The sequence below is a fragment of the Carettochelys insculpta genome, chromosome 3 (assembly GCF_033958435.1).
Source record: "Carettochelys insculpta isolate YL-2023 chromosome 3, ASM3395843v1, whole genome shotgun sequence".
Classification (NCBI taxonomy): Eukaryota; Metazoa; Chordata; order Testudines; family Carettochelyidae; genus Carettochelys; species Carettochelys insculpta.
The window spans coordinates 94,229,006-94,249,479 of NC_134139.1; the positions used below are offsets into that span (position 1 = coordinate 94,229,006).

Below are 20,474 nucleotides of genomic sequence, written 5' to 3' on the forward strand. Positions count from 1 at the left end.
TCACAGAAACTGGGTTTGTTCTTTTTAAATAAACAAAATTACACCAAGCAATGTACCTGGCTCATATCAAGTTCTCCTCCTAAAGGACAGAATTATGTGAGGCCCTGAATAGTGGCTTACAGCCCTGGCCAAAGGGGTAATAATATATAACTCAATACACCCATGTAATCTGTTTTGCACTGAATTTTGCCCACTAAAGTAGTTTTCTATGTTGACAGCTACAGTACACTGACATCTCAACCCCAAATTACACCACAGTCTGACTGAAATGCTCACTTCAGTTTGGCTTCTTGGTCATGGATCTTCTCCTTCAGCTCCCAGTTCTCCTGGAGCACAGCCTGTGCTGTGAGGTCAGTCTGCTTCTTGGAAGTGGCAAGCACATCTGATTCCTCCTCCATCTCCTGAACTCGATTTTGCAAAGAAAGGAGTAAAGAGGATTGTCTAGCATTGTTTTCCTTGTAGCTTTCAACTTCAGTTTTAAGCTCTTGCAATAAGACTTCTTTAGAAACCATTCTGGATTTGAGATCCAGAAGCTATAGACAGTGAAGAGAAAGAAAACAAAGAACTGGAAGACTTCTACATAGACTATGCATTTGAACTGCTTTAAATTATTATTATGATTTTTTAAAATCTGTCAGGAAATATCTTTTGGAACCAAAGTATCATATTGATCCATCCTAGTACCAAGGGTTTCAGTGGAAAAAATGGCAATAGCTACCATTTCTTCAATACTCACCAAAAGCAATATGCAAACACCAGCTTGAGTATGACGTAAACTACAGTCTTTTAGCGAAAATATGCATTGGCCAAATGAAATTGACAAAGTTAATAAGAAGAAAAATGTTATTTTTAAAAATATATGGATTTTTTAAAAACATAGAAACAGAAACACAGTTTTCTTTTCAATTATATAAAATTCCCTTTAAAATTAGGTTGAAACAACATTAAGGCTGCAAAAATTACACATTTAATAGAAAGGAAATACCAGAATTACGGTTTGTGTGAAAACTTAATGAGGCAGACTTTAAACATATAATGACATACTATTTTTTTCATAAGATGTCTGCCTCCCTGCTCTCAGTTCTCATATCTGGTGCCACAGTGGCCTCTTGCTGATGGAAGGAGTAATTGCAAGTCCTGCTTAGTCCTGCTCTGGTGCACGCCTGAAAGCTCTATGAGAATGAAGCATACTGGCTGTGTCCACACTATGAGATAAAATTGAATTTAAATAAGTTAGCTCAACATTAAAGCGTCATTGTCTTCACTGTAAGATATTTGCTTGATTTAGTCTGACCTATCATCAATAACAAAATGTCGATATTAACGGATGGGTGTAGCATCAATCTCGAGTTTAAAATGTCGAATAAAGGCTAGCATGGAAGCACCATGCCTTTCATTCGAATTTATTAGCCTCCACAAGTGTCCTGTACATATCCCACAAAGCTACGTGCCGCATCTGGGTGCCAGCTCCCCACTACTAGCAGGAGCCGGGAAAGTGACCAGAGCTGCTGCACTGTCCATATCCTAGGTCCCACAGCTTGGGAAAGCCAGGAAATTGACCAGGACTTCTGCACTGTCAGTTTCCTGGGTCCCACAGCTTTGTTGGAGCTGGGAAATTGACCAGGGCTGCTCCACAGTCAGTTTCCCAGGTCTTGCAGCTTGGGTGAGCCAAAGAATTGACCACAGCTGCTTCGGTGTCAGTTTCCTGGGTCACCCAAACTGCAGGGACATGGGAAACTGACAGCACTGCTGCACCTGGCTCCCAGCTCAGAATGTGGGGCTGAGGGAACTGTGAATGAGGTTCCCACAATGCACAGCTGCAACAGTCAATGTCTGGTGATTTCAGTGTGGAAGCAATATGTTGAATTTTGTTGGGAGCCTTTGGGAAGTGAGGCTACTCAAAAATCGAATTAAAAACCACATTATAAAATCGATTTTAATAAATTCAAATTTATCTTGTAGTATAGACATAGCCTGTGACTGGTACAGAGCTCTAACGAGCTGCAGAATATTCAGAGAAGGTTCTCGACAAATCTCCACAGAGCATATGCAAACAGCAATTCTCAGAGGCTTATAATTCTGCTGTGTGTATTGGGTAAATTTCCATAGGAACAGCAAACAGCACCTCTCTAATCCTCTGGTAGCATCCCTTGCCTAGTTTCAAGTCCCTGTTCCAAAGTACAGAAGTGTGAGAACTTTCCGACAAAATAGTTCTAATCATTTTTTAAACCATTGGCAAAAGAACTCATACTCACTTCATGCTAAGAAACAGTTGATCCATTTTTGCTGAAAATTTCCCAGAAACATTCAGGCTAAGGCAGACACTTGGCATAATTTCAGCCTAAATGGTCAATGTTATGAACTATTAAAACCAGGAACTTACAATGGAAAGTACTAAGCAACCCTTAGGTGTTACTTCCAGCTCTATTTTAATGAAAAAAGGTGAAATATGTGGCAGATACCTCTTACCACATTAAAACGAGGACAAACAAGCTATGTTGGTACTCTTCTAATGCAAGGAAGGACTTGTGATTAAGGCACTGGACTGGAACTCGGGAGATCACAGTTTAATTCTTGGTTCTGCCAAAAACACACACTATGATCACAGGCAAGATACCGAATCTCTTCATGCTTCAATTAGTTTCCACTCGTCCACTTAGCCTGTATGCCATTTAGAGTCTCTTGTTATAAGCTGGTCCAAACACACAGGGGCCCTCAGCTCAGCTGGGGACATGTGGATGTTACAAACAATATGAATTTAACCATAATGTGAGTACTTTGGATGAAAGTGGAGGTGGCCTTCTTTAATTCTTTTCTGCCTTTTCCAAAACACAGTAGTGGAAAAAAAAATCCTATAAAGTGTTCTGTGATCATGGCAATAAAAAGAGAAATTGTTCTAATATTTACTTCATGAGTTGTAGTCAAGTAAAAAGATCAACAAGAATATCATCGTCTTTAATTCTTTCTGATGAAATCTGAAGCCAAGCTACTGATCACATGCATCCATTACAGATTGGTAAGCACTTTTTGCAACAAATAGGAGGTTAAATAGCCAAATTCCAGCTCAGATAATTACATTCTACTGAGCTATATTCACCACTGTTTCAGTTGGAAATAATATTACTAATTAATTGGCCTAAACTGTCACTTATTGTTGCTGTTAACTATTTAAAAGTTGTTTTGATTTTAAACGAATTTGGCTATATTTCATTCACAGGCAAAGTGAGTTTTGATTTGGACATGCCACATATGTGGATCCTGAGCAGGCCAGAAAAAGAGAATATCCATGTGTGTGCCATCAGTATAGGACACTATCATTCATTTCTGTCAGCACAGAAAAGCCACCTGTACTGCATGACTGGGTCCACTAAACTTCAACAAGTAATGGGAAATAAAATGAGCACGACAGTGGAATCAACAAATGACATAATCAGATAAACAAGTGTTGGGATATTAAAGTTGTTTAGGATTGTGAAATACTGAATTTTACATCTGAAAAAGATCAAAAAAATCTTTCAGGTGCCAACTTCAATTTTACGCACAAGATAATGGAAGACTGAAATAAGCAGATAAAAGTTCATATGCAGAATGTGAATAAATGTAATCTGAAAACAAAATAAAATACCAACATTAATAAAACAAAGATACATTTTTCATTCCCTGTAAAGAGATTTAGTGGATCTACTTTCTTCACAATGTGTCCATTGCTCCCATTAACAAGAAATGAACCTTTAAAGGGTTTTTGGGAAGAGAATTCTTTCAGATTTACCTCTGACTGGGCACATTCATATTTTACGAGAAGTGCTGCAAGTTCACTATGAGCCATCTCAGCCGCAGCCCGATAATGATTTGTTTGTTCTCGAGTGACAGGAGTATCCAGAACAATGTGATCATAAGCACCCTGGGAAGACATTACAAGTCAAGGCATAAAAACAACATTCAGACACCATGATTCCAAACAATTTTGTTTCAGAATAGTTCTGTCATTCATTCTGTAGCTGAAAGATACCAGACTAAAAATACCGTCACCTGTTGGCAGAAGTTTTGTCAGGAAATACTTTCCGACAGTGACTTCTGTTGACAGATGCTTCTTGTGTAGACAAGCCCAAGACTGTAACAGGCAAACGTACTCAGATCAATGGATAATAAGCAGTCCCACGCAGAGTTCCCTCTACAGTAGACCCCAACTTACATGAGGGTTACATGCTTGTACAACCCCATGCAACTCAAAATTCCTGTAACCTGGGGGAGTCAGGAAACTCCTGTCTCCTGTAAGTGATGGGTAGCTGATAGCCTGGTTCACCGCTCACAGCCTGGCTCACAGCTCCCCTCCATACCCACCAATGCAATGTCTACGCGAGAGGCTTTTCTCGGTAAAACTGAGCTTTTGTCACAAAATGCATTTTGTTGACAGTTTGTTGACAAAACCTGGCACATCCAAGACAGCATCACACCTCTCCCCATTCAGGTATAATGCCTCTCTTGACAGTGTTCTGTCAACAAAACAGCTGTGTAGATGCTCCGGGACCCTCTTGTCGATAGAGGGGGCTTCCAGTTCACTGGGCAGCCCTGTTGATAGAAGGGCCAACCAGAAGCTCTGCAGAGAGAGGGCCAGGCGATCTGGCTGCTCTCTGTTGACAGAGCAGATGGCTCTTTCAATCTGCCTTGTTGTGTAGATGTGATCTGTTGACAGAAGTTTTGTCAGGAAATACTTTCCAACAGTGACTTCTGCCAACAGATGCTTCTTGTGTAGACGTAGCCCAAGTTGTAACAGACATAAAGGTACTCAAATCAACGGATAATAAGCATTCCTATGCACAGTTCCTTCTACAGTAGGCCCCGAACTTACACGGGAGTTGCATGCTTGTGCAACCCCACGTAAGTCAAAATTCCCACAACGCAGGGGAGCCAGGAAACTCCTGTCTCCTGTAAATAGCGGGCAGCCGAGAGCCTGGTTCACTGCTCACAGCCTGGTTCATGGCTCCCCTCCGCTTGCTGGAACCAGGAAGCTGACCAACGCAGCAATGCTGCTCAGTTTCCCCGCTACTATCAGTGGCAGCAGAGAAGAGTCAGGCTGCTGCCCCTGACAGGAGTTGGGAAAACACTGCTGTCAGCGGTTGCAGCCAAGTCAGCTACCACCCCCCTCACTGGAGCCAGGAAACTGACCAACACAGCAGCACAGGTCAGTTTCCCCGCTCCTCTAAGTGATGGGGAGCTGACGCCGCCACTCAGAGTAGCATTAACCCAAGATACATGCAACTCAAGTGCACATATCTTGGAGATCTACACTATATTTTTCCATCCGTGGGCAGAATAAATTTTGTTTTGTGCATCAGAGCCTATGGGGACATGCACTACCAGTAGAAATACATGCTGCCGGCTGTGGATGCTGTGGCCACTCTGCTAATCAGCTGAGTGAAATAGAAACATAGAACACTAGAACTGGAAGGGACCTGAAGAGGTCATCGAGTCCAGTTCCCTGCTCTCCCAACAAGACCAAGCACCACCTAGACCATCTCTGATAGTTGTCTAACCAACCTGCTCTTAAATATCTCCAATGATGGAGATTCCACAACCTCCCTAGACAATTTATCCCAACATTTAACCACCCTGACAGTTAGGAAGTTTTTCCTAATGTCCAACCTAAACCTCCGTGGCTGCAGTTTAAGCCCACTTTCACTTGTCCTAACCTCAGAGGCCAAGGAGAACAATTTTTCTCCCTCCTCCTTGTAGCACTCTTTTAGGGTCTTGTAAATGGCTGACATGTCTCCTCTCTGCCTTCTCTTGTCTAAGCTAAACAAGCACAATTCTTTCAGTCTTTCTTCATACCTTACATTCTAATCTAGACCTTTAATCATTATTGTTACTCTTCTCTGGACCTTCTCCAATTTCTCCACATCCTCTTCAAATGTGGTGACCAAAACTGGACACAATACTGCAATTGAAGCCTAATCAGCACAGAGTAGAGTGGAAGAATGACTTCTCATGTCTTGGTCACAACACTCTTGCTAATGCACCCCAGAATCATGTTTGCTTTTTTTGCAGCAGCATCACACTGTTGACTCATATTTAGCTTTTGGTCTTCTATGACCCCGAGATTCCTTCTTGCAGTACTGCTTGCTAGACAGTTGCTTCCCATTCTGTATGTGTGAAACTGATTATTCCTTTTTAAGTGGAGTACTTTGCATTTGTATCTAAATTTCTTCTGGCCACCCAAGCACTTCTCTTACGGGAACCACCTTAGAGAGTAACAAATTATTAGCTTTTGTGGGTAAAACCCACTGACCTAATAAATTTGTTAAGTCCCTAAGGTGCCATATGACTGCTTTGTTATTTGTGAAGCTACAGACCAGCATGGATACACCTCCCTCTGATATTCAAATCACATGAGTCCCTCTACTCACACTAGTGATGAATTTGGCCCTCAGTGTATTAAATTGTTAAAATTTTAGAGTACACAAGCAAAATTACTTATGTGGTTACTACATGATTAAAAATTAAAGACAAAAAAAATGCTTTACAAACTGTCCTTGGAGAAAGGAAGGTTGAGTTTCCCTACTATTTCCGTATTTAAACAACGGTCTTGTATTGCATACTGATTTACCGTTTCAAATATCTATATGAGATTGATTAAAAAGCATCAAAACACAATATGTAGTCATGTAACTATCCCCTCCCATCCCCATCCGTCTTTTGCTTGCTGTTCCTTTTGCCTTTTAGACATTTCCAATTCATAAAATCTTAGACTATTGGGGTTGGAAGAAACCTCAAAGGTCATCTAGTGCAACCCCGTCTCAAAGCAGAACCAATTCCAATTAACTCACCCCTGCCAGTTTTGTCAAACCTGACCTCACAAACCTCTAAGGATGGAGGCTTCACTACCTCCCTAGGTAACCTATTCCAATGCTTCATCACCCTTCTAGTGAAATAAAACAAAAAAGCAGTGGAAGTGGGTCTGCTCCACCAAAGCTCATCACCTAATAAATTATTTTGTTAGTCTTTAAAGTGCTACTTGACTGCTTTTTTTGTTTTGTGAAGATACAGACTACCACGGCTAACTCTCTGTAACTATTTAGTGAAACAGTTTTTCCTAATATCCTCCTGGACCTCCCACACTGCAACTTGAGACCACTGCTTCTTTTCTGTCATCTGCCACCACTGAGAATAGCTTAGTTCCATCCTCTTTGGAACCCACATTAAAGTAGTTGAAGGCTGCTATAAAATTCCACCCCCCTTTTCTTCTGCAGACTAACTAAGCCCAAATCCCTCAGCCACGCCTCAGAAGTCATGCACCCCAATTCGCTAATCATTTTCATTGCCTTCTTCAATTTGTCCACATCTTTTCTGTGCTCAGAGGCCCAAAAGTGGACGCAATATTCCAGATGCCAACTCACCAGTGCCCAATAGAGGAGAATGATCATTTCCCTTGCTCTGCTGGCAATGCTCCTACTAGTACAGCCCAATACGCCATTGCCCTTCTTGGCAACAAAGACGTACTATTGACTCATATCCAGCTTCTTGTCTACTGTAATCCACAGGTCCTTTTCTGCAGAAACATCTCTTAGCCAGTCAGTCCCCACAACATGGCATTCCTTCATCCTCCGTGCAGACATATCCAACAACATTTTGACCATGTATAGAAGCATTCAGCTTTAGAATGCTCTGAATCTTGGGTTTTGTTTTCATTCTCTCCAGGAACACCTTATGGACGCTTATCACAGGAAGCCCAATTAGCTTAAATAAAAGAAGTTAATTTAATTGAGAAGAGAGCAACATAAAAGCCAACCCTTCATTTTAGGTCTACTTCAGGGGCTGGATAACTGCCCCATTAGATGGGACATATTTTGTAGTTATTGTAGGCTGAAACAATATTAAACCTGACATTTAGAGCAGAATTGGGTTTAGTACATGCATGGAATGCAAAGGGAGAAGGTACAAAAAAACCTCTCTCTGCCTCCACCAATTCCCATGCAGAAATGAAATGTAATTGTGGTCCTTGCACTATTACAGAAGAAAGTTATGCTCCAGTCCAGCAATATTGTTAAAGCTAGACACCCTAAAGGGAGCAGAGATTAGACATAATACACATCAGCCCACAAGAGCTGGGCTCACTCACTCTTTAAGGGAGTCTCATGGCTTGTCTACTCACCATGTCATTCCTGATTAACTCAACGTGCGGACACTTATTCCAGACTACGAGACTCCACACATTCTTCACAAATAGTTATTCTAGAATAACTATGCCTAAATAACTGCCTGAAGACAAGTCCTCAATGTTTATACTTCTATAAAGCTCCCGCTGAGGCAGTGAATCACACTAAACTTATCACATGCCAAACTGCACCCTTGAAGTTTGTGTCCATTAGTCTCTCTTCTAACTTGAAAAAGTGGTGAGCAAATAAAAAAGGGAATTCACAACATAAACACAGGCACCCTTCAAACTGGCGCAGGCAATTCAGCTACAATAGAGAATATGCTTACACTGGTATGGCTATGATCTGAAGTAGTGGGTCTGTCCCATGAAAGCTCACCACCTAATAAATTATTTTGTTAGTCTTTCAAGTGCTACTGGGCTGCTTTTTTGTTTTCATAGTATATAGACAAGCATGGCTTTCTCTGTTACTACACTGGTGCAGTGTGATATAAAATGTTTTTTGAGCCTCAGTCTGGGATTTTGCACATCAGTCACAAGTGGTGAAAATATTAAATTTATGCAGGACATTTTAATAATTTGTTTGGAGGTATATAAGTATTTCATAAGATTTTTGCAACCTTCTGATTTTAAAGTTAGGTTCCCTTACCAACTAATCTAAACGTACAGCCTGAGAGGGAGAGGAAAATTATAACTAATATACTTTTACAACCTCTAAAAACTACTACAAAGATTTTCTATGGGTAAAACTATTGTCAATGGTAGGTCACTATTAAAACCAACATAAAAAACAAGCATTACATATATCATTGGAAAGATGACATGCAGAATTTTTCAGTTATATAACGCTCTTGTTTCCTTAATGGCTCACAAGTGAACAGTGAATTGTGTCATTTTGGCAAGACTGAACATTATCCTTCATACTTTTGAGGCGAATCATTATTTGGGGGTAAAAGTTAATTTCACATTTAAGGGGGAAAAGGATTAAATATTTCTGTGTTTTAAGAGAACCCTGGAGTTGATGAGAGTTGAGGAATGTTAGCAGGCCTCGGGGTGGCAAATTATTAGGCAGAATGTTGGCAAATATATGTAAATACACACAAGGTAGCCAAAAGTTAAAACTAAATATGATTTACTGCATGGCTCTGAAGTTTATCTATCATCACCATGTGACTGCACACACATTGGAGACCTCCTATTCATAATTTAATCAGCGAATTACAAAACAACAGCCTGCTAAAGATTGGCATCTTGGGAAAAGTCACCAAACAAACTATCCAAATGAAATTAATTTGTTCGATGGCTCGACTTTGGTCTTTTAACATACAAAGGGCTTGGTCTTGTCACTCAGCTGAGTGGCACAGTTTTGGAGAAACTATAAAAAGCAGAGGTCTGATGACACTATCTTTCTAATGATATTGAAAACAGGTTTCATTATTTTGATGTTATATTGAGTACAAAGAAACACAGCAGCCTGTTAATGTACCTAGTAACTACTTTTCATTGGCAAACAAAACATGTATACAAGTGAAAAATACACATGCCAGTATTGAAAGAGTAAATACTGACCCTATGGCTTATAATCTGGGCTGCTGGTCTTGGGGCTTTATTAATTTCATGTTTGGGGCATTACTTTTCTCTGTATACACTATAATAAGTAATGTCTATTATTTTAATAGTACTATAACGAGTAATCAGTCTGTAATGTTCCATAATTCCTTTTAATGTAGTAGCTGTTCAAACAACAACAACATTTTAAAGCACAAGAGAAACCTTCAGCTTTTAGTGAATGTCAGCAGGGCTACACAGCAACATATTAGTGTCCTTTATAAATCACACTCCCCATAGTTTGCAGATGACATTACTGCGCCTTGTAGACAAGCCCTTAGATCAGTGGTAGAAAACCTGCAGGCTGCATGTAGCCCACGGTGGCTCCACCTATGGCCCCATGGCCTCCTGTCTGCCCACCCTACCCCACATGCCTCCTGTGCACTGGAGCATCCTAGCCCCTTAAGGGAGGGTCTATTAACAGAGATTCTCTATGTTTGAGTAAAGAGGAGAGGATGGAAGATGATAAAATACAGGTAAGAGCTGACGAGAAACAGTCAAATGAAAGAGTCCCATTCAATCACATCATGTAATGGCAGACAGCTAAATAGTGATGTTCTTAAGCGCTTACATACAAATCCTGTACGTCTAAATAATAATATAGGTGAACTACAGTGATCTATTAGACATCGCAGAAACTTGGTGGAATGAGGATAATCAATGGCACACAGTAATACCAGGGTATAAAATATACTAGGAGAACAGAACAGGTGGGAGAGTTGTACTATTTTTGAAAGAAAGCACAGAATCAAATTAACTTAAAATAAATAAATAAATAAATAAAAATGAACCAACTTGTATCACAGAATCTCCACAGATAGTAATTCCATGGGCTAATAATAAGGCTATAACAGTAGGCATAGATTATCCACCAACTGACCAGGATAGGACTGTGAAATGTGAAGGGAGATTAGAGCGAATATAAAAATTAAAAAGAGCCTCACACTCAGCTGCTCCTCTCCTTCCTTCCAAGCACTTTTGGAGCGCCACAGATTGCCTGATTCATGCTCCATCCACATGCCTCCTCATCCCTCCCAGAGCTTGAACAGGCGCAAACATGCGGTCTTCCACAACCATTGACATTCCCCCAGCCTTAATTTAAAAACTGCTCAACAACTTTTTTTAATTTTAAGTGCCAATAAGCTGATTCTAATTTGGTTTAGGTGAAGCCCATCCATCCTGTATAGGTTCCCCTTACCCAAAAGTTTTCCTAGTTCTTAACAGCTCACATGAATGAACCCGATGAAACAAGTCTTACCCACAAAAGCTCATTACCAAATAAATAACGTTGTTAGTCTTTAAGGTACTACAGGACTGCTTGGTTTTTTTCCCCCAGTGATGCTTATTTCACTTTAAAGGTTTAATGACAAAAGACTTGTCACTAATCTCCCTGCCTCTGTTTATAAACAAATTTCCAGGGCCAAAGGCTGTGCTGTGCCTATCTTCATCACAGTCGCACCCAGGCTGTGTTGCAGTTAACATTACTGGAGCTGAGCCCCCAGCCCAGAGTAGTCATGGTACCTGAACACCTTGAGCCTGTACAACTCTCTGCCTATGCCCAAAAGCCAACGGCTACTGTAGTACTGCTTGAACCTCTCTAATCCAGCACCCTTGTGTCCAGCAAACTCTGTCATCCATCATGATTTTAGTTAGCCGGATGTTCATTTTTCATGGGTGTGACCGAGTTTCCCCACGGTCAAATACAGTTTGTTTGCAGCCACCAGTCCTGACTTTCAATGTTCTGTGCTGTCATTTAGCTGTAATTTACCTTTAAACTTCTTCTAGGAGCCCAGCAAGCAGTGGAAGTGTTGCTAATGCTGCTAGACAATACTGACCTCCTGTGGTGCAGCAAATTCTTTTGTCCGGCACTAGTCAGGTCCAGTGGGTGGTGAACTAGAGAGGTTCAGCCTGTATATATTGTAATGTACTCATAATGAAATACACTCTGCTTTTGCAGCCTTCTGCTCCAGCTTCTGTTTTCTGGTACATTTAAAGTAGCACCCCATGAACAATGCTGAAAGCAAGATCTGAAGTCAAAGAAAGAGGATCATAACCTCCTGACCAAATACAGGCGGCAAAAGCTCTCTCATTTGCTGCACGTGCCCTCACATTCTTCTAATATCTTTGTAATTTCTTCTTTTTGCTTTTCACAACCTATTTACATCCTATCAGCATTCTTTGGGTCAGTGTAACATCAGTCACATCACACTAATTCATTCCTCGTTCACTACCAGACACTGAAAGATGCTCAGTTGCAATCTAGCATAGAAACATCTCTCCTCTATGGTACAGCCTCATAGTTATGAATGCCTCAGGAATGGAAGTTGCTCTTTCAAAAGTTTACAAACTGAACACTGACATAATATAGCTTTGAAACTTTACTTTTCAGAAGAAAAATGCTGCTTCTAGCCATCTCTATTTAAGTGAAACAAGCGCAAGAGTGCTCCACAGTGAGTCAGCAGAACATCAGTAATTATACGCAGGGTTCCACAACCACCTAAACAAGGCATATCACCAGAAGAACCATGCCACCTTTCTTCTCTGATACCACTTCAATACTTTAGCTGCCTACCATCACTCTCTTCCCATTATGTTTTTGTGATCTTTCTTTAATTCACACCCCCCTCCCCACCATTTCTCACCCACTCCTGACATCTGCCCTTCAACCCTGACAAAATCCCTATAAGCAAATAAGCCAAGTGTCAACCATCATTCTAACTGACCAGTTAATACATTATATGACTTTTCTCAACACTTTGTTTTGACTGCATGCTGTTCAAAACAGGGATGGCATCTTTCTTTGTCCATCAAAAGCAACAAGTACATTTCAATTGCAAGTACAACAGAAATTTTTTTAAAAATTACTTAACTAACCTTTTGTGCTTCTGTTTTTCCCTTGTTTCTATAAAACAAATGGGAGAAAAAAAAGGAATTGAAAATGCTAGCTATCAAAATATGGCATATCTGAGAATTCTCAAAGATCTGTTCTTCTTACCAATTTCCTGCACTTCCATCAACAAAATAAAGGCAAGATAGTAGGAGACAGCAAGTGTATGGAGAGCTTTCTTAACAGGGCATCAAAGGTCCCAGCCATTGGAAGTTTTCCAATAGCAGCTAGAGCAGCCTTCAGACCCAGGTTTATCTGTTGTCATGATAGACTCTTCACATGGCCTATGATCTCAGCTTCAGTTGCATGAGTGACCTTTCTCCAGTCATCTCCACCACTTGCCTTGTCTCCAGTCTGTACTCTCCTTCCTCTTCTCACATCATCAGTTTTGCCCCTCTTCTTTTACCCAATTTCCCATTTAAACCCTCTGGTACAAATATGAACAAAAAATAAAATCTATGGAATAAACATGACACTGGACAACCTTAGCCATAAGCTGTTACTTTGTACATTGCATCCCTTTCTGCCCTTTAAACAGTTTTTATCATTTTAGATTGCAAGTTTTAGGGGCAGGGACTGTGTCTGGCTACACATTTGTATAGCCTCTACTAAACTGGGCCTCAAGATTGATTGGAACCACTGGGTCTTTTCACAATTAAATGAATAATAGAAAGAAAGGGGAAAAGATGACTGGCATTGCTAAACCCAAAGCTTTACTGCCTATCAACATCACACCAGATTTGTATTCAACAAAATAAAGAAAAGTCGTCCTGACACTTTCTCTTTTTAATTATATGAATATGCATGGACATATGTACATTAAAAAAGGAGTGCATTCTGTTAGGTCAACAGGAGTCCACCCAGTCAGTCTTCTCCTCTCTGAACAGATCTAACTCTTTGTGTGTAATGCCTGCCAATTCACTAATTATTTTGTGTGCTTCTCTAGTCTGGGGCTGGACTAGATGACTGCCACCCTAATTTCCACTAACAATGTCCCCAGGGTTACAGTGATATATATTTTATTAAATGCCACTATTTGGATTAAAGGAAAAGAGGAACTAGCTTCAAAGCATCCACCCACCCACTCACGCACATGTTCTCACACAGGTGTTGCATAGGACAGAGGATGAAGCCAAGGCATAGCAGGTTCAGTGTGTCTGGCTGCAGTCAGTCCGGGGCAGTGATCTGATTGTATGACGCTCGTCAGTGTAGTCCTCAGGAACAGTCAATACCATCCATCATGGGGAGAGAGGAAGAGGCCCAGGGTCAGGGCCCTGGGCCTCCTCCTGCCTCCCCAGACTAACTCTTGCAGAGTGGTGATGGTAAGACACAGCTCTCCTATACCTTTACACCCATCTTTTATATCTTCCACTGCAATACCTCCTGGTCTGTTCCAATGTCGCAAGAAACTGTGGCTATGTCTATACCATGCCCCTTCCTTTCGGAAGGGGCATGGTAGTGAGTGAGTTGGGAAGATGCTAATGAGGTGCTTCCATGAATACGCAGTGCCTCATTACCACAATGGAGGCCACTTTCAAATCACATGCTGCCTGTGTAGATGGGGGCCTTTCGAAAGGACCCCCTGGATTTCAAAAGCCCCTTCTTCCTAAAACCAAATAGGAAGAAGGGGCTTTCGAAATCTACAAGGTCCTTTTGAAAGGCCCTCATCTACACGGGGGGTGGGGGAGGCGCACGATTCGAAAGCAGTACTTTCAAATCACACGCAGCTGCCCTTATGCTAATGAGGCACTGCATATTCATGACAGCACCTAATTAGCATTTTCCCAACTCGCTCATTACCACACCCCTTCCAAAAGGAAGGTACTAGTGTAAACGTGGCCGCATGGCCATGAGTCATCAGTTAACAGCAGATAGGACTCTGATCTTCTCTTGATGGGGCCTCCTTCTTAGGTGGGCTATTTTGCAGGGCTCAGCTCTTATTCTCTGGCCATCAAGGTACTGTTGGCAACTGGTCATCCAGACAGGATGGCTTCAGGGCCTGATTCCACTGTGCACAAACCCACGCACACTCTCCTCACTCACACAAAGGAAAGTTCATTTCAGAAAAAGCAATTTCTTTTGCAAGGAACACCAAGGATTTCTTACAGACTTACAGTATCCATAAACAATTTCTTACTAACTTAGCATACTTAATGTAAACCTGACTACTGCTTCAAAACAAAGCTTATGAAACAAAATATAACAATACAGAACAAAGCTAAATCTGTAAAACAAAGCTACTGTTACAAAGCTTACAGAAAGTTACAGGACTTAAAACCAGTGATGACTGATAGTTAGAGAACTTACATCTGCAGTATACTGGAGATGTTATACAACAATGACCTCATGAGGTCTCTTCCAGCCCTAAACCTATATGAGTCTATGAAACAAGCATGACCTAAAAACAATAGTCTAGGTGAATAAAATGAATTACTTCCGCATTTTCAGTGTTTCTCTTCTGAAGATAACTCCTACACAATCTGCTATAGGCTATGTCTACACTAGCCCCAAACTTCGAAATGGCCAAGTAAATTTACATGGCCATTTCGAAGTTTACTAATGAAGCACTGAAATACATATTCAGCGCCTCATTAGCATGTGGGCAGCCGCGGCACTTCGAAATTGACGCAGCTCGCTGCCGTGCGGCTCGTCCCAATGGGGCTCCTTTTCGAAAGGACCCTGCCTACTTCGAAGTGCCGCGGCTGCCCGCATGCTAATGAGGCGCTGAATATGTGTTTCAGTGCTTCATTAGTAAACTTCGAAATGGCCATTTACACAGTCATTTCGAAGTTTGGGGCTAGTGTAGACATGGCCATAGTGATTAAAAGACAAAAAAAAGTAAAACAGATAGAGTTAGAAATATAAGAACCATTCTCTACCATTATTAAATAATAAGCCTAAGTAAAAGTTGTTTAATATGCTCAAAAGAAAGTCACATGACAGCCAAAATATTCTTCTTACCGTCCGACACTACAGACAGCAGCTAAATTCTCTCTCTCTTCCACTTGTCTCTTCATTATGGTGAGGTGATCTTGGATCTAAATATAATAAATCTGTTTAGCATGGTTAAGAACATTAGTTACCTCAAGACATTTATGGTGTTTCAATTTTATAACAACTTCTTACATCTTCTGGTAAAGACGTGATTAATTTTAGGGATGTAGTTTAAAAAGAGGAAATGGGTCCCCTGCTGCTCTGCTTCAACAGTTTTGTGAAATTAATGCTTTATAATTTATAACATGTTGAGGTCAACACATTGCATATGCTTGATAAATAAATAAATATGGAACTAGAGTTCCTGTCCCATGGATGATGCTGCCACCACACAAACAGCAGGAGCAATAAGACACAAACGCAAAAGCAAAAGCCAGTTAGGAAAATCAACATTTGTTCACATGCAGTTTCACTTGTTTATCTATTGGTTGGTGGACAACAGTATAAGACTTCGTAGAAGAAATTAGTTGTAATGAGAGATCTGTAAATACAGAAGAGATTACAAAGGTGATGGACAGTCAAACAATGCCTATATTCTATACTAATATCCTCTTTGTGTTATGCTTTCTCTGTCTTGTATTACACTGAAGAGATTCAGATTTATGGATATCTAGTTGGCTTGCACACTTCAAATGTTGAGGGTCACATCCCACATCTCCCTCTACTAGCTCTGATTAATCACAATTATTACATATACTTCTGCATACCCGTAAAAGAAAATTTAATGCTTTGTTCATTTAGAAGTCACCTAGTGTCAGATCATGATATTTTTATATTTAGTTTTTACCATCCATTCTAAAATATTAAAAATTCATGCTACTAAAAACAGTCTTCTAACAGACTGAATGCTCTATTTACTAAAGTGATAATGGACTTCAGAATGCAGATAAAAATTCTAAGCAGAGCAACAAAACAATTTAGTGCACTATAAAATTACATCCCACTGTTAGCAAGAGTCATCTGATACTCAGCTACTCACTCTATTAATGGCGGACTTTCCTGCTGAATAAACTATTCTTAAAATGATGGAGTTTTATATTAACTATGCTTTTGTTATTAGTTTAGCAGACAAATGGTTTCATTTCCAAGCTACATCCTTGAGCTTCACCTTTAACTTCACATCAAAGCCATCATACCACAGTTTCAAAGGAACGAGTTGGAAGAAAGATAAAGAAATGAAGGAAAGCCTTTGATAACACAAGCAAATTCCTAGCACACTGAAGATACTCCCTACTGCAGCATGGAACAAAAAAAAAGTCCTTGAATTTGTAAAGATACAGTCTGACTGATCATTAAAACTTTATTTAAATAATTGAACCAAATATCTCTAATGCTTTGTAATACATGAAGCAAAACAGCTGCTAAACTGGCAAAATTATGAAGTGTAACTAAGAACTGAAACAAAAAAAAGAAACTTTTTGCAGTAGTAGTTGCATTTTGCAATATTACAATAATATCAGTCAGCCTCCACAGAAACAAGCAGTTAAATAAAACAGCCACTTTTTTGCCCCCCTATGGGTATCTGAAATTTGTTTAAACAGATCTCTAGTACAGCTTTAAGGCAGTTAGAAATTAGCTGTTCTGCTTTGAAAATATCAGGATAAGGACAATATAACAGAATTTCTTGAGCTTAAATAAACAAGCCCAAAATTTATGCCCCTCTCAAACACAAAAATTGAAATTGTACATCTGAGCCCCCTCAGTCCTTACTCACTTCTAATTCCACTGTTAAAATCAGGGATTAGCTTTTTTTCTCAAGTTTATAAGTCCACTGTCACTTGCTTCTGAAGCATTTCCCCCTAGTTTGTCTGTTTCAATTCCTGATGTGTGCATCAAACTAAAGGTTTCCAACAAAGGAAAAAATTAAAATATACTTCGGAAGAATTTATAAAACCAGAGATAAAATTGAGCTGACTCTAGAAATGCTGATTTAGCTGTATCTAGAAAAAAGGATGGATTCCACAACAGGCAAAGAAAAATCTACAGACAAAAACAAGAACTTTGGAAATCCCAAAAATCTGCAGGAAGTCTTTGCAAACCCCCCATTCTAGGGAACATAGTCTGAGAACCACTACATCAAGGACTCAGTAGAACGAGACAAAAAAAGCAGTCATGTAGCACTTCAAAGACTAACAAAATAATTTAGTAGGTGATGAGCTTTCATGGGGTGGACTCACTTCTTCAGATCTGGAAATAGTGCTGAAAATGAACTGGCACAACAAATATATAACAGAGAGAAAAAAAATTAAATGAAAACTGACAAATCAGCTGTGGGGGCGAAGCGTGGGGAGCAAGGGAAGAAAAGACTTACTTCAAAACTTATTATTCAGAATTATTTAAAATTTGTAAGTAAATATGTGATAAGTGGTGCTGGATTAGTAAAGTATTAGTTAAAATGGGGATGAGGAAGTTGGGATGCTCACGGGGGCCCTACATCGAGGCTGAGAACAAGTAGGCAGCAGAGGCCAGAGTCAGTCTGGAGTGCTGCTGCTCAGCCCTCGCCGTAAGGTCTGCTCCCCAGCCTCCTCAAACAGTCAGTGTGCTTCCTGAAAAGCCAGGTCTGTTGCCTGCCACCAACTTCCTTCCACCTGCTGCCTTCCCGCGCTCGGGGCAGCGGAGTCCCAGGCCCATGCCAGTTCCAACTGCTCAAGCAAGCATGTGGGTGCCATGGGGAAAAAGGAGCACCCCGAATACAGGTTCCCCACCCCTTCCATAAATAAAGACAGTGCTGAAACATTTGTGTTGAACATATTTTTTTTAAAAATGAAGCCAGGACAACAAGCCCCCAGTCAGGCCCAAGCTCCCTTCTGGCCACAGCATCATAACATCCATGCCTCCCCACAAACACCTCGGTCCTGAGCCTCTTAAACACTGCAACCCCTCTGTCCTGAGCCTCTCACATGCCCAGTCTTCTGCCACAACACTATTGCACAATCTGCACATTGCAAATCTGCGTCCTGAGCCCATCATACTCCCAACACCCCTGTCCTGAGCCCCTCATACACCCCAACCTAAACTCCTGCACCCAGCATCCACAAGCCTGTGGTTTGCTCAGCACCCCGACACTCCACCTGCCCCCAACACTCTCCAGCCTGGAGACAACCCCCCACTCCCCAGCCAGCAGCCCCTTTCCCACCTCTTCCTGCATCCAAATACCCTCCTGGAGATTACACCTTTCACCCCTTCCCACACTCAAATCCCTCATTCCCACCCCAAGCCCATACCTCCAGGCTCACTCCAGTGAAGGGCTGGGGACAGGAAATGATGGAGAGGAGGGGAACGGAGAGGGTGAGGCCTCAAGAAAGAGGAGGAGTCTTGGGGGCTTGCCCTGATGTTTAAAAAGTGATCTTGGGTGTAAAAAGATTGGAGACCACTGCCGTATTAAATTGTTGAGCCAAGAAAAACTAATTTGTTCTTATTTTCAATTTTAAGTAAAATGTTTCATACAAAGTTTTTGTATTTATTTTAAATTTTAAATTACAAATGGAAGTTTTTTAAAGAGGGGGTTGGATGATGGTCAAGAAGGTGGGCACGAGGGTTTCTCACAAATCAAAAGGAGGCATGATGCCAAAAATTTTGGGAACCACTGCCTTAAATGAGCAACATTCCTTTTCTTACAGATAGCTGGAGAAATAAGTTTTCCCTTCTCCTTCTGACTATTTAATGAACTAGTTTTAAGAGAACCCTCCATAAAAATCAGTATCTTACTAAGATATAAAATCATTTGATATGCCTAAAATTTTTGGAAACATTTTACCATCTAGTGAAATTTCATATACGTGTTATGAAAAAAATCGCACAAAATAAATGTGTTCCCTTTTTCTAAAAGCAGTGAAATGTTATGAATACACTAACCTGCTCTGATTAATTTAAAATAACATCTTTGTTTCAGTAAGTTTAATTTTGCAGTAAATCTGGAATGATTACTTTATGGAGATTTAACAGTTCATTTAAAACATAAAATCAGTGTAGAAATACTGATGAAGAAAACGTAAAACGGAGAAGGGCTGCATCATGTATTCCATAATATTGTATTCAGCAGGACAACTGACTTGCCCCTACAACAGTCTACGCACATAAATCTCTGACAAACTTCAGGATGTGTCAAAAAACCTGTGACCGACCATTTTTATTCCCAAATTTAGTGCTTTTAAATTAAGTTCCTTCTGCATGTCAAGTCTTCACAATCCAGCATGCTGTGAAAAACATGCTTCATTTTCTTTAGAAAGACATCTTAGAAGATTTTTTTTTTCTTTTCCAAACGTCATTTGCTACATTTGGCTTCAGGGACTTGGCTAGAATGAGTGAGCAGCCATAAAGAGACAACAGGAAGAGAGTGGGGCAGTGGGCCATCCACAGGATGCCACAGGACTTCCTGTTGTTTTTGAAGATTCAGACTAACACGGCTATCTCTCTGATACTTGTAAATAAGAACAGTAAGCAAGCAACACTAGCTCCCATTAATGTAAACAAACTTGTTTGTCTGAGCAATTGGCTCAATAAGAGGTAGAAGTGAGTGAACCTGTAGGCTCCAAAGTTTAACATTTTTTCTCCAGTGCAGCTATATAACAAAAAAACTGCAAAAAAGAAAAAAAAAAACCCTCTACATTTATAAACTGCACTTCCACAATAAAGAGAATGCACTACAATGCTTGAAACAGGTGAATGGAAAAATGTTATTTTAGCATTTTTACAATACAGTCGGGTCTCAGAGTACACAAGGGTTCCGTTCCACGCACCCTCACGTAAACCTGAATTTCGCACAATTTGGGGTCTGGCTTTTTCCCTGGTAGAACACATGTTCTGCAGCCGGGGAAGCAACTGAAAGATAAG

At 40.5% G+C, this 20,474-nt stretch overlaps 1 protein-coding gene across 2 annotated transcripts in view; it reads right to left on the reverse strand.

Annotated features, from left to right (window-relative positions):
• The window catches only part of CCDC170 (coiled-coil domain containing 170), a 92,173-nt gene that overhangs the window by 66,821 nt on the left and 4,878 nt on the right, over positions 1-20,474 (reverse strand). For both annotated transcript variants that reach the window (XM_074990368.1, XM_074990367.1), the window contains exons 2-5: positions 15,609-15,685; positions 12,635-12,662; positions 3,770-3,901; positions 277-533 (exon numbers count right to left, since the gene is read on the reverse strand). In XM_074990368.1, coding sequence (XP_074846469.1) covers positions 277-533; positions 3,770-3,901; positions 12,635-12,662; positions 15,609-15,685 — 494 coding nt within the window. The remainder of the gene's footprint in view (positions 1-276; positions 534-3,769; positions 3,902-12,634; positions 12,663-15,608; positions 15,686-20,474) is intronic.